Genomic DNA, 13,910 nt, shown 5'->3' with positions numbered 1-13,910 from the left:
GTGCTGATTGTTGGGGCAAGGTCAGATGAGTCTGGGCATTTAAAACCTTAGGATTGACGTCCCCTGGTCTTTCCTGACTATTGAGAACAATCCATGACACTGTCAGGTCTTAGCTTTCCAAAGGGGGCAATGCATGCTAGAAACTCTGCAGGCTTCCCAAACTTTAGCAGGCGCCATTTGTTTTATTTTGAAAGTGTAAATGATGGAAATAAAATCTAACTTTTTGTGACTTATTATACCAATGTCTAATCTGTCATTTGATGCCTTTGATATTTTTTTTCCATCTTTTCTTGGCTTTTTTATGCACATGAATACAAATTTTTACCTGGGGTGCCCAAACTTTTGAGCCCCACTGTACTAACGGTAATGGTATACTCTGTATACTGAGACTGTTAACCTTCTGGTTTTGCAGTTAGTATAGAAGAGAAACATACTCAACCGTTTAACATGAAATGATACAACCTTGATTTAAGAATTAAACTGCCAATGTGACCCTAAAGAGAGACTGCCTCTTATTTTTTTATCCCCAAAACAATGTTAAATTTTAGTACCGAAACAAGGAAATCCAAGTTCAGTACAGCACACAGCTTCAAATCAATCCTCATCTAGATTTTAGTGTAGTGGTACTGCATTAAGGATTACAGGCACAATTACAAAAAAAAATCTTGCCGACATGGACACAATGACACAGGCCTGAATGTGAAATACTGGTGTTTATTTGTTGGCACATTTATATTACAATCTTCAGTCTTCTTGCACTGGTTTAATTCCACAGTCCCAAAATGACAGAGAGGAAAAGAAAAATTCCAGTGACGCGTATACCTTGGAGAACACAATTACAAGTATGTAACTTCAAGGCTGAGGTCGGCTCCGCATGTTCAGTTTATTTAATTACTAGTATTTGGGGTAATCTTGTAGCAGCTTTTTCAATCCATTTCTAATTATTGAAGTCATCGTGCTAAAGGAAACTGAATGTTACAATCCTCTGCTGCAAAGTGATGTGCTTTTCATTTTTTGTTGCTTTGGCCACAAGATGAGGAAATACATATTTAAACCCTTCACCTTTTGTAAATTAAAAAAGGAAGTGACTTTATCTGAAGCTCTAATTGTTCTATCATTAATTAAGCTCCCCCCTCCCCCGCAAGTTCAAAAGAGCCAATTGTGAAAAAAATAAAAATAAAAATACCCCCAGGAGGAAGGTCTGACGCTTTTAACTCCAACGTGCTTATATGGATACGTGTACTTCATAGATTCCCTCCTGAACTCCAGCCCAAATCACTTTACTTATAACAGGAAGTGCCTGAATGTTAAGTTAGCAGGGAGTGGTTTGTAATAATAAAAAAGACACTACTCCTTATTGCCCAACGCCAGTGTGTGTCCTCCGGCTGTAAGGGTGCTGTGTTAGCTATGTACAAGATATTAGCTTGTCAATAACACAACAGATTAAAGAAAAAAAAAAAAATTAGATCAAGAACAAGTGGTCATTAATAATAAAATCACTGGCTGTTACTTGTAGAAATCCTCCTCACATTCATTTTGACAGTACCGGTCACTGGCATCCAATCACTTAAGAGGTTTTAGATTTGTTTTCTTCCTTTTTCCAAACCACATTTAAAAAAAAAAAAAAAAAAAAAAAAATCAAAAAGGTTTATCCCCATGACATCCGATTGCACATTTCATTACAGACTTAAAGGTCTAATCAGCACAAGCTCTCATACGACGTGCCGGGTAGAGCATCATAAAGCGAGACTTTGGCCACCTCACCTTTCTGATACGCCGCCACAAAACTGTTCAAAGGCTCAAACTGTGAAGGTGCGTGGTCTAATTTGTGTCAGATTAGGGGTCCTTCACATAAAAAGGTTTGGGAACCGCTGTCCCATGAGGCAGCGCGCCCCCCCCACCATCATCATCATCAGTTTCTGGTCGACTGAATTATGATGCTTGAGTTTTCTGTCCACATTCGAAGTTAAATGACCATCTCATACTGTACTGGACAGTAAATATTGAGCACCCATCATTTCAAGACTAACCAATTGTTTTTTTTGTTTGCATTCAAAAACAACAGCTCCCATGAGTCTTAGCAATACGCGCAACCCCAATTAGAGCTGTAGTTTGAGTGCTTCCAAGGTAATCATTGATTTATATGTATTAATAAAATACATATAACTTTTGCCAAGTTTGCTCCAAATATGCTGTATGTGTAAAAATCTAGTTTGCCATTTAATCTTAAAAAAAAACAGGTTATGTCAATGTTTAACAGCTCGTTTTCCCTAGTTCCCAAGTGGTCAAAGATTCTTATTACTGGTTTAAATATGGACAGAAAACCACAATCATCTTTACCTTTTTTTGGAAAGACCGATCAAAGAAACTCAAAACAAAGAAAAATGATAAAACACACAAACTGGGGACAGTGGAACAGCTGCTGGCTTGAAAAAAAGTGTCCAACTACTAACCAAGTAGTGGTTCGGAAACTCAAGACTTTAGCTTGGCCGAAAAACAGTATCAGTTACGGTTACAAATTTGCTTTGGTCTAAATGAAAAAGGAAGGATTTGGAGAATATTCTATTCTAGCCTGTTCACTCTCTCAAACCACAGCCGTATGCCTTGTTCTTTCGCCTCAGATGTACTGTACGCTATCTCAAGAAAAAAGTTCCCAACCGCTCCAAATTCAACGCCAATCACTCCTTCCAGCCTCAGTTGAAATGATGACAGACCCACAGATGTGCAAGAGGTGTTTTGTCATTTGTACTCTCACCTTTGATCTATACAGAAATAAACAATTTACAATAAAAACCTCTAACATGCTATCTACAGCGCCTCCAGTTTCACAGTATTGAGCCAGCTGGCTCTGCCACGTCGAGGCCGAGCCACGCAGCTCGGCTAAAGAGACTTTTGCCAGACGTTAGAGAGAAAAACATAAAAACAAAAACTAGTATCCAAAAGCATTTTACAAGTTAAAAACGAGGTCTCAAACTGTACAAGGTTGGTTTGTTCTGCATCAGCGTTATAGATTCCATTACTTTCGATGTTGAGCAGGTGCTTTGAGTGTTTTTGGGGATGCCGATTAAATACTATACTTAAAAAGGATGGGTGAAAAAAAAAAATAAAAAAAAAAATAAAATACCATGACCATAAGTGCCCACTAGTCACATGTGCTGTTAGAAACAGTGTAAACAATTGCTTTTAACCAAACTGAATGTGAGGAGTTAAATATGGAAATGGGTTTTAATAACTTAAGTGATATGTGCTGCATTTTGAAATTACCAAGACTCAATGATTTTATGCTCTACTACTTTTACCCTCTCAGTATGTGGAGGAATACTTTGCAAGGAAAGCATTTATATATATATATATAAAAAAAAGGAATTAAAAAAGGAGGTAAAGACACTGAGGAGAAAGGTGGTAATTTGACGTTGTGTCTCTCTTTACAGTCTATATGCTGTTTGAGAGTGAAACCTGTAGTGCTTGGCTAGCTTCCCGAAATCAGAGAGAAACACACTTGAAATTGAAGAACTAGTGAGGGGCCATATCCTTCTGATTCAAGAGACATCGAAAACCACGATAAGGAGCAAAATGAAGACTTTACCACAAGTCTGTTGCACAGTCAGCATCAGGTCACTCGAGCGAGTGATCAGAGACAACATAACAGTGCTCATGCAAGACAAGTCATTTCCCACAAATGTGTTCATTCAGATACAGACAACATTTCCTATCCTTATTAACAGCGGAGAGAGTACACTAATGGGCACATTCATTCACAGAGAAAGAACTGAAAGAAAATGGAGACTTTAAAAAGACCACCAAAAGCCTTCAGCGTAAGCACTAAGTGTACACTTGTTCATTACAACAGTAAAAAGTAGTTCTTGCATTCAATAAACACCACGCTAAGGGCGCGTTAAGGAAAGAGAATGAGGGGAGCGAGGAGACATTTCATGCAGTTGTCAGTAAAAAGAAAAAAAACAAAAGATAGGAGTCAAAATGACATTTACAAAGTGTTTTCAGACTATTCACCCAACACTTGTCATCAGGTCTGTGCCACAGTTCTGGCACAAAGGAGTTGGCAAGGCAAACCATGTTATTTAGACAGAAGAGGAAAAAAAGAACAGAGAAGAGAAATGACACAAGTAAGAGCGCAAGTGGTGGCGAAAACTCCCGGAGGTGTCAGAGTTAGGGTTTTAGTTATCTGATACTCGAGACGGAGCTCTGATTGATGCTGTAGGTAGGGGAAAGGTCCCCGCCTATCGTCGCCACCAAAGGTGTTCCATTACTGGTCGGGCAACTCTCCTGGAGAGCCTCGAAGTAGGTGGCCTGCACAGGCTTGTGACACTGCAACACTTGCATGGCATCGTCTATTTTAAACCAATCCCTTTTTCTCCCTGTTGACAAAACACCATTGTGAAACAAGTTAAGACGTGAGAGGGACAACACGAGAACAAACAAAAAAACAGGTTTGACCAATTATCAGTACTGTGAACATTAAAGTAAACATCGCAAGGGCAGAACAAAAGCTGGTCTCCCCCACAACAAACCTACAATAAAATCTTTGAATTGTAACATCAATAAGGACTGAGAAAGTTAAACAAAAGCGAGTGACAGCATGTGACTGACTAAGCCCCTTGGCCGTATGTAGTAACCCAATGCAATGCTTTACCAATGTTGACTGAGTCCTCCCAGTCCTCCAGCAACTCTGTTACAATAAGAACGTAGACGTAGGTTCTGTGTTTCCTCTCTTGGTTCTGTAGGAGGGAGGGGAGGAAATCAAATTTTCAATTCCCATTCGCAAACATGCTGCACAGTATGTTGACATTTGAAGACCGAGAAAAAAAGAAAAAAAAAAGTCAACAGAAAACATTCCTCACCTCAAATACTCCAACTAAGCGACCTAAAGTCCCCTTCACACCGGCCTGTAAAATAAATGACAATGATTAAAATGGTGAAATACAAAGCACAGTATACAGTCACAATGGGCAACTAACGGCTCTTCTGAAATATGAAGGACGCAAAAAACACCTGTACAATGTAATTAGATCTAACAGCCTAACAACAAAACACTACATTCTTAACCTCGTGTTTAGTTGAGACATTTTGAAAGTGTTTGTGTTTCAGTGGATTACATCATAATCATATGATTAAAATTAACTCCCTCGAATTCCTGGGTTGCTGCTGAATCCTCCAAGTAACAGCTACAAAAACTGACTTTACAAAGTCAAGTCATGTCCCTCAAGTACTGAGTCCGTCTTTCATTCATTTCACACTTCAGTAAAATGAGGTCTAATTTAGCTAACGGTAAGAAATAAAGTAATCAAATTAGTCTGACAGTGTGTTCTGAAAACATATGTATAGTCCCAAGTTAGTTGGAATTTTGAACTTTCCTGACCAATTGTAAAGTGCATTTACAGTATAAACTATGTGTGTAAAAATGTGTGTTTTTTCCCCTACTGATTTAAACTACCATTTATTTTCTTGATTAATGGTTAAAAAATGCCCATCACAACCTCCTGGAGCCCAAGCCTCACATACCTTGGGTTGTCCAACCAACAGTGGGAAACCCAAAGATATTTAACATACAATATAAAACAGAGAAAAATCAGCAAATTGACAGATTGGAGAAGCTGGACCCAGCAGCAAACGTTTGGTATTTTAGTTTGCGGAATGATTTCAGCTTTCTGTCATTTGAGTAATGATGCCGTTCTAAATTCAACAGCTGCAAACACGTTAACGCCTTTGTTCAGCTATCACTTACTGTCACATACGGACGACTTGTCAATGTTTCAAGTATCATAACTGTATCGTGTGAAAACGTTACGAAAACAAACCGTACAACCAACTCTTCCCATGATGACCCTAACACGTAAGCAATGCAAATGTCACAATCTTTCCTAGAGAGAGGACGACTTGCTTGTCACCTTCAAACACATATTAATAACAAAAATAATCTCCAAGGTAGGTCTTTAACTCCCAGAGGTGTAGGTCAGGTTTAGATACAGGGCCAAGCCGCTTGCTGACATCTTTGCGGCTTCTTCAGGTTCCAGTTTCAGTCTATAAATAAATGTTGGACTCTTCAGGCCTTCAGCCAGATCATATGTAAAAGGAACAGGCCCACCACTAGAACCCCCAAAGACATGCTACGTACTAAAGTAATAGGCCAAAAGTCAACCTGTATGTTTTGAGATGGAAAATGTCTCCCAACATTCATGTAACTAAAGACTACTGGGCATCCTTTGGGAGAGGATGCCCACTGAGGCATTACAAGTTATGCAATACTGTCTCGTGTCTTCTTCTTGGTGCGGGGCGTAGGACTACCGAGCATAGGCCGAGGTTGTGAACGGCCAGATAGCTTGCTCCTGCGTGCTGTGTCTTCATGGTCATCCCTGGCAAGACTCCAAACCTATAAGCATAAGCAATTACTACACAGCTCATATGGTTGTCAGAATAAGATTGCCAGGATTAGGAAATGTCCTGTTGCACCACCGTCAAATAAGAAGCTTAGGAAGCCACAAGACGTGGCGATGGGTACCACTCAAAGTCAAAACGTTTCTGAATGCGGCCTTTCAGCTCTTTTAACAAACACCCGTAGTGGCGTGACTCTGCTTTTGACCTTTGTGGAAATGTGCTGGCAAGCCAGAGCATCCTGCAACCGCCAGAGCTACCAAACAGCGGGAGCCAGGATAAGGGATGATATCAGCATCCATCAGTGTGATGGATTACACACGGACAATAGGCTTTATATGGTCAGCGACTCGCCAAGAGCTGACAGCTGGGTAAGATTTAGGGTCTTCAGGGACCTGTGGCCATTCTGATCAAAATGCCCAAGCGATGTACAGCTTGTACACAAGGGGGATACCTGATTAATGGATCGCCGTTGGCGGTATATGCAGGGATATTGATTTTCAATGAGCTGTAGGAAGGTTTACCAATTGGCACAAATTTTCTTCCCAAACACACGCACAAACAAAATAGACCCATTTTGTCCTTCAAACTGTCTTTGTTACAAGGCTGCTGTTATAAAAATAGAACTGTCTAAAGCTGAATGTTTTTCTTTGTTTGCCGTATTTGTGGGGTTGGACAGTGCTGCAGTGCAACCGCTGGGTAGCTAGTGTTCAATCTCAGTGTGACCTCCTTTGACACATAAACACTGCTTTGTAACATGATGCTATGCTACAGCCTACATGTTGCTAGGCTCTCTCTGTCCATGCAAACAGGATGACTGCACTGACGAAATGGGGTTTGAGAGAAAGGTATTAGGTGTTAAATACAGACATGATTAAATAGAAATGAAATACAATACATCTTATTTGCCACACTGCAAATGGAAATCTTTTCTCAGAACAATATTCCTGGCTATGAACTAATTCTAGAAAGGCATGTTTCCCATCCTCGTTTAAGATACAAGGGTCAAGTAAAGTTTGCCAGTGCACACTACATAGCAACTTCAGTTAGTCAATTACAAGCAAAAAAGAAAAGAAAAGAAAAACAGGGGGCCACAATATAGTCTTAAGTCAGATGTAATAATCAAAAACATTTCCAGAACCAACCTCTTCACACACTTCTCGAGCAGCAGCAACACTGGGCTCCTCCTCGGGCTCCATTCCCCCTCCAGGAACTATCCACTTGTCGGGATGTCGACTACTGCTCACCAGCAGCACCTGTGAAGCATCCCATACAAGACAAGAGGTTAGGCATTACAGCCAATCTCAATGTTGTAGTACCTGTTAACTATGTCAATGCAAACTACCAAGAAGTGACCTGGGGCCCAGTTATTGTAAATGTATTTAGCTCACACTATGCATTGCCTTTTTCAGCAAAAGTATGGTGAGTTCAGGGTCTCAACAATCTGTTAAGAGAAAAGCTGAAGCTTGTTTGACTGCTGATCTGGTAGACTTGCCTATAGTCTCTGGTTAATATATATATATATATATATATATATATATATATATATATATATATATATATATATATATATATATATATATATATATAGGAGGTTCCTAGCTACGTGCAGGTCACACTGATTTGTTTCTTGTAATCAAAAGCCCATGGTATTTATGATCTAGCCTCTACTTTAACCAGAAGGAGGAATTAGTTAAGTCTCCATTACCCCCCCTCCTGGTAATAATATTTCCACTACAAAGACATCTTTGTGCATGTTGTTGACTGGACATCAGCTTTCCAAAATCGCCTCTGATCTCAAATAAACCTTTGAAAGCCACTTTGACTGGTTTTTCGTGAAAAAGGGTTAGGGTTATACGAAGGTAGCGAGTGGCTTAACAGTTCCGTTGACTACGAGCATTATTATGCATAGTGATGCAGGCTAACCGGGTATTGCTGCCAGTGTTGTCTTTTGGCTAACGCTAGCTTAGCTAATAGCTAGCTAGCTAGATAAAAGTCCAATGTTGGCCAAGCAGTACCAGTTGCATTAACGCCAACAAAGTGAACACTATTTTGACCGCGAAATCATCTGTACCATGAGCAGATAAACATCTTCGGTGGTCACTTTAGAACGCTTACCAATGATTTCTATCCACTCATTATGATTCAAGTCTCCGCCACTCATCACAGCCTGTGCAGTGGGCTGTGGCTGCCCACAGCAGCAACACGGCTAACGTTAGCTAGCAGGCTACCGTAAGTATTAGCATGCAGCTAACAGGTTGACTCCAATTAACGCTGTGTATAAAATCCGAGGTTGCTTTTATGCACAGCTAAAGAGGCTTACATAACACCGGTAAGTACGAGCTCAAAACTAATGTTTAATACACAACCGCAGACGACAATACAATAGGTTAAAAGCGAGTGAGGCATTGTTTCCAGCTGGCATCAAACCATAGCGGTGTTGATAAATATACCGATTTACGAACAGAGAAGAACTGGAGGCAGCTACGATTGCTAATGTTAGCTTGGCCCGCCAGACAGCAACATCACCGGACTCACCTCCTCCTCAGTCTCGCTCCTGAAACACAGACAGGCGGCCCGCTTCTTGTAGCCATCCCCGTCGTATGTCCGGGTTTGGTTTGACTTGAGCTTCATCATTTCAAAGGGCATAAAAGTTCAAAAGTACCGCTAAGTTTACCACTTATAAAGATGATGGTTGTAGACGCAGTCCTCCTCCGGGGAACCTTGGCGTTTTACTTAAGAGAAATAACTTCTTCTTCGCTTCATTTTCACAAACCTAGCGGTTAGGCACATCTACGGCACGGTCGCCATTACAAGAAGCCGCTACGCCCACTACGTAATTTACCCTTTAATAGCCCATTGGGCGTAAGAAAACCACCTATCAGTCGTTGAAGAATTGGAGCAACGGGGAGAGGGGAAAACGCAACACCACGCTCTGACTGGAGTGAGCCGGTGAGGGGAAACTGGCACTTTTGGCTCCAACTAGCTTTTCACAGCCACTTGTTTGAGGCTGATGTCTAATTAAGTGAGATTTCACGTGAAATAATTCAAATGTAACGTTGCCGTAGCATGCCGTTAAAATTACAAAATGGTTTATTTCTGCTGGTTTGATTAATCAGTTTCAGCACCGGACAGCGCCTGCATGATTCTCAAAAAACGATCCAATAATGTGAACTAAATGGTTGGCTTATTTTACATATATGAGTTCAACCTTGCAATATAGTTGGTTAATCGATTAAAGTAGGTAATTGACAGAAGCTTAATCAGCAAATATTTGATAATAAATTAATATTTCAATAAGTTGTTTAAGCCAAACATTTGCTGGGTTCAGCCTTAGAAACGTGAGAGTATGAAGCTTTCATTTGTCGTGTATGACAGTTAACTTAACATATGTGGATGTTGAACTGTTGGTCCGATAAGACAAGCGGTTGGAACATGGCACCTTGCAATTGAGCGTTTCTCACTATTTTCTGACACTTTATACATAGAACAATTCGGTGATTTAATCAAAAGATGATAGCTGATTATATGAACATGATTGTTCGTTGCATCTCTTAAAGAAATCACAGACAATTGATTAAAATGGTTGTGATTTATTTTTTGTCAATCAACTAATTGATTAATTGACTGATAGTCTCAGCTCTAGATCCGACACCAGATAATATGAGGGTCAAAGTCCTTGTGGTACTGGTATTGATCCTTTTTATTATTTAAAGTGGCAAATGTAATATCATATACGTTTAATTGTAAATTCTAAATAAACACTTATTTGTACTATTCTCTGCTAATCACCAACTCAGATGCATTCTCAAACACATGGTGTGAATTCCCTGAACGAATGAGATGATCGCTGCAATCATGCAGACGTTCGGTCCTTCTCCACTCTACTCCAGTCTTCTTTCTTCTTGTTCTTTGTCTTTTTTTTCCAAGAAAGAGGTACAAATCCTAAATCTATGCTATACTGGAACAGTTTTGTCTTGTTGTCTATTGCCATCTTGTGTTATCAGTATTTTTGTCATAGCTATAAAACATGTATGCCTTATAGGCTATCTGTGATGACATGCCAACATTATTAAACAATATGTACACATGCCCATTTCCCAGATAATTCATCCCAATATTCCCAACATATGCATAATAAGCTGTCACTGTGCCACAATTTGACTTACTTCATCTGATTCCCAAATAATAGTGGTGGACCTTAATTGTACAAAGTCATTTGGAATTAAAAAAAAATTGTCTACTCACTCACCAACTACAAATAATATACTGTACACTAACTAATAGCATGTTGTGTTAAAGTAACTACAGATAAATAGAGTGGAAGTCTGCCAGCACTACTACTTCACATCAAAAAATACGAGTTTAGTTAGGTTTAATTTGATAACAAGTAGAGCCAGCTCTAAACCAGTAATGCATTCAAATCTCCCTAAAAACATTTTTGAAATATTTAATTTATCAACTTTTCGGTCTCTACAGTCCAATTTACATAGACTACAAATTGTCAGCATAATGATTTCTTACATGAAGCTGTTCTATTCTATTTTTTGCTTCATTGCTCACATTATTGTGATGTTTTATTGCTTCTTTCATGTTTGTCTTTTTTTCCTGTTGAAGTCCAATTGTTTTTATTGCGGCAACAATCCAATCTCCCACCAGGGATCAATACAATTTCTTCTTAGTCTGTTTACTTATATTCCCTCTGAAGTTTCTTCCAACAGTAACTGGCATTTGAAGTGGATCTTACTTTCCTCTCACAACATGTCAGATGGCCCATCACTAAAACAAATCCCTTCTTTTTCTCATTCAAAAACTGGTTTGTTTCAAACTGAGATATATAATTTTTAAATAAAAACATAAAAAAACACCTATTGTTCTGCAATTGTGGACAGATTATGTATATTATTCGAGACATATATTTTTAGAATTAGACTGGTAATTTGAATTTCATCTTTTATAGGATTAATATTTTTTCAAAATATGTCAAATTTTGTTAATTACTCCCTTCAAAGGCATATTGGAAATACAGGAGGCTAACACAATATTACAAACACATTGTACGTATTGTATAGGACAGCGTTATCCAACCCAAGTATCAACCTGATCAAAATGAAACCTTATTAAATGTATTTATAGATTTTATTGTTTCAGTACAAAGACACATGTTGCAATGGTAAACTGTAAAATGTATCACCCTGTGTTTTCTTGTCTCTCTCTATTCTTTCGGGAGGATACCAGGCTTTACGCAATTAAACATAATCGTACAGGGTATCGCATGGGTAGGGTTAGAGGTTGTACATTTTCTATCTGCAGTTGCTACGGCAACACATTCTTTTTTTTGCCAATCTTTGGTGAACCAGTCATACCCAGGAGCAGAGACATGGTCCCTATCATGTCCAAAAGAGGGCGCTCACTTCCTGCAGTAAAAATGCACAGCATGAGCCAGGTTTTGGAAAGGTGTGCCACTTAGTTGGTAAAATGCTTGTGAATTATTTTTAAAACTATTGACAGTGTAGTAACTATTTGGTCATAAGGAACTCCCTTTGAGTTTGCCACCTCATCTGTCTAGCCTGTACATACAACTCCTATTGCATGGCCGTCTGTTCTGGCAGAGGCATCCGTCTTTTGTAGTCTCTCCTGGGGTTCTCCTTTTTCTTGTTTTCCTGTTTGCTGTTTAGGGGTTTTTCATAAATTTAAATGGAGGGTCTAAGGTTATATTTGTGTGTTGTTAACCCTAACCCATTTGATGCGGACGAGGCTTCGATAAGCGGCTGGCGAGGTGAGGACTTTTGTTGGCACCGGTACCATGTGTGTGAAAGAGGTTTAGCAGAGGGCTGTGTTGGGTGTGTAGTTGCAGTTAAAGAATAGTATGGTAGACATCCCTGAACTCAGACACACAGCATCATATTGAAGTGTCTATTTTTGGGAAAACTACAAGGGACATGATTCCTAGAATCTGGCTGAGCAGGCCATGGCAATCAGATAAAACTGCCCACCAAGTCAGTGGGGCCAGCTAATGTAGATTAGCCCACAGTGAGGGAAAAGGTATTTGATCCTGTGCTGATTTTGTACGTTTGCCCACTGACAAAGAAATGATCAGTCCATCATTTTAATGGTAGATTTGTTTATTATAACAGTGAGAGACAGAATAACAACAAGGAAATACAGAAAAACGTATGTCAAAAATGTTATAAATTGATTTGCATTTTATTGAGGGAAATATGTATTTGACCCCTTCTCAATCACAAAGATTTCTGACTCCCAAGTGTTTTTTTATGCAGGTAACGAGCTGATATTAGGAGTACACTCTTAAAGGGAGTGCTCCTAATCTCAGTTTGTTACCTGTGTAAAAGACACCGGTCCACAGAAGCAATCAATCAATCATATTCCAAACTCTCCACCGTGGCCAAGACCAAAGAGCTCTCCAAGGATTTCAAGGACAAGATTGTACAAGTCTGGAATGGGCTACAAGACTATTGACAAACAGCTTGGTGAGAAGGTGACAACAGTGTGATTATTCACAAATGGAAGTAACACAAAAGAACTGTCAATCTCCCTCGGCCTGGGGCTACATGCAAGATCTCACCTCCAATGGAGTGGAGTTCCAATGATTATGAGAACAGTGAGAAATCAGCCCAGAACTACTGTCAGTAGATAAAATGTAGACATAAACCCAGGTCAAGCCGCTGAATATCTGCTCTTTGATTGGGATTCAAAGTCAGTTTAAGTGAAAAGGTACATTAGTTCAGGGTTTGAGAACAGTGTCGCCTTTCAGAGGGCCCAGTAAATTTATGACAGCACAGGCCAATACTGTGACGCCTAATGATAGGTCAAAACATCATTTAACATTATTATTGAGCTTCCATAGATATGCTCACCCAAGTTTCGGCACATTTCACTATGTGTAATAATGAATAAATAAAATTTGCATGACATCCAAATCATGCAAGGATTGTTTCACAATTCCTGAACAACTAAATCCGGCTGGCACGGGACACGAGTCTAACAACGAGGACTGCTATGTTATGTTTTTGTTGTCCTTTTTTGTTCTAAATTTTTGCCACATAGTCTCGTTATTACAATAGTACTGTATGTGCCTACTGAGTTGATATTTGGACACAGTGACTGCCAGGTGTAAGTGTTGCATAGCTAATGGAACTAACTGACAAAGCTAATGTTAGCTTGCTAATACATGCACATGTTTAGTGTGAAGGAAAAAAGAAGTTACGTGAAATACACAAAACATATAATACACTCGACAGACCTGAGCTGACAACTTAATAACGATGTAACCTGGGAAGGTTTGAAATTACGTTTCACAAGAAATAACACAACACACAGCAAATTGTGAAACCTTATGCCAATTAAGTTTTAGCTAACTCAGGGGTTCCCAAAACTTTCAGCCCACGACCCCCAAAGTAAGGGTGCAAGTGACTTGCGACCCCCCCACTATAAACGTATAAAAACACTGTGCGCAACCACGCACGCACTACAGGCGTATCCAAACACGAGCATATCGA

The 13,910-nt window shown here is 39.5% G+C and overlaps 1 protein-coding gene and 1 long non-coding RNA gene across 2 annotated transcripts in view; both read right to left on the bottom strand.

The window, feature by feature from the left end:
* Nucleotides 1-693: 693 nt before the first annotated feature.
* LOC116687586 (uncharacterized) overlaps nt 694-13,910 on the bottom strand; it is a 23,012-nt gene continuing 9,795 nt past the window's right edge. Inside the window, exon 3 of the long non-coding RNA XR_004331592.1 lies at nt 694-1,566. This is a non-coding gene — a long non-coding RNA (uncharacterized LOC116687586). The remainder of the gene's footprint in view (nt 1,567-13,910) is intronic.
* nudt3b (nudix (nucleoside diphosphate linked moiety X)-type motif 3b) lies at nt 699-9,197 on the bottom strand. The gene is made up of 5 exons (XM_032513077.1): nt 8,929-9,197; nt 7,536-7,646; nt 4,860-4,904; nt 4,652-4,736; nt 699-4,376 (listed from the first exon to the last, which is right to left on the bottom strand). Exons 1-5 carry the CDS (start codon nt 9,037-9,039, stop codon nt 4,180-4,182), a joined length of 549 nt encoding a protein of 182 aa, XP_032368968.1. The 5' UTR covers nt 9,040-9,197; the 3' UTR covers nt 699-4,179.

This window comes from Etheostoma spectabile, chromosome 4 (assembly GCF_008692095.1).
Source record: "Etheostoma spectabile isolate EspeVRDwgs_2016 chromosome 4, UIUC_Espe_1.0, whole genome shotgun sequence".
NCBI classification, from domain to species: domain Eukaryota; kingdom Metazoa; phylum Chordata; class Actinopteri; order Perciformes; family Percidae; genus Etheostoma; species Etheostoma spectabile.
This window is presented reverse-complemented; position numbering and strand designations above follow the sequence as displayed.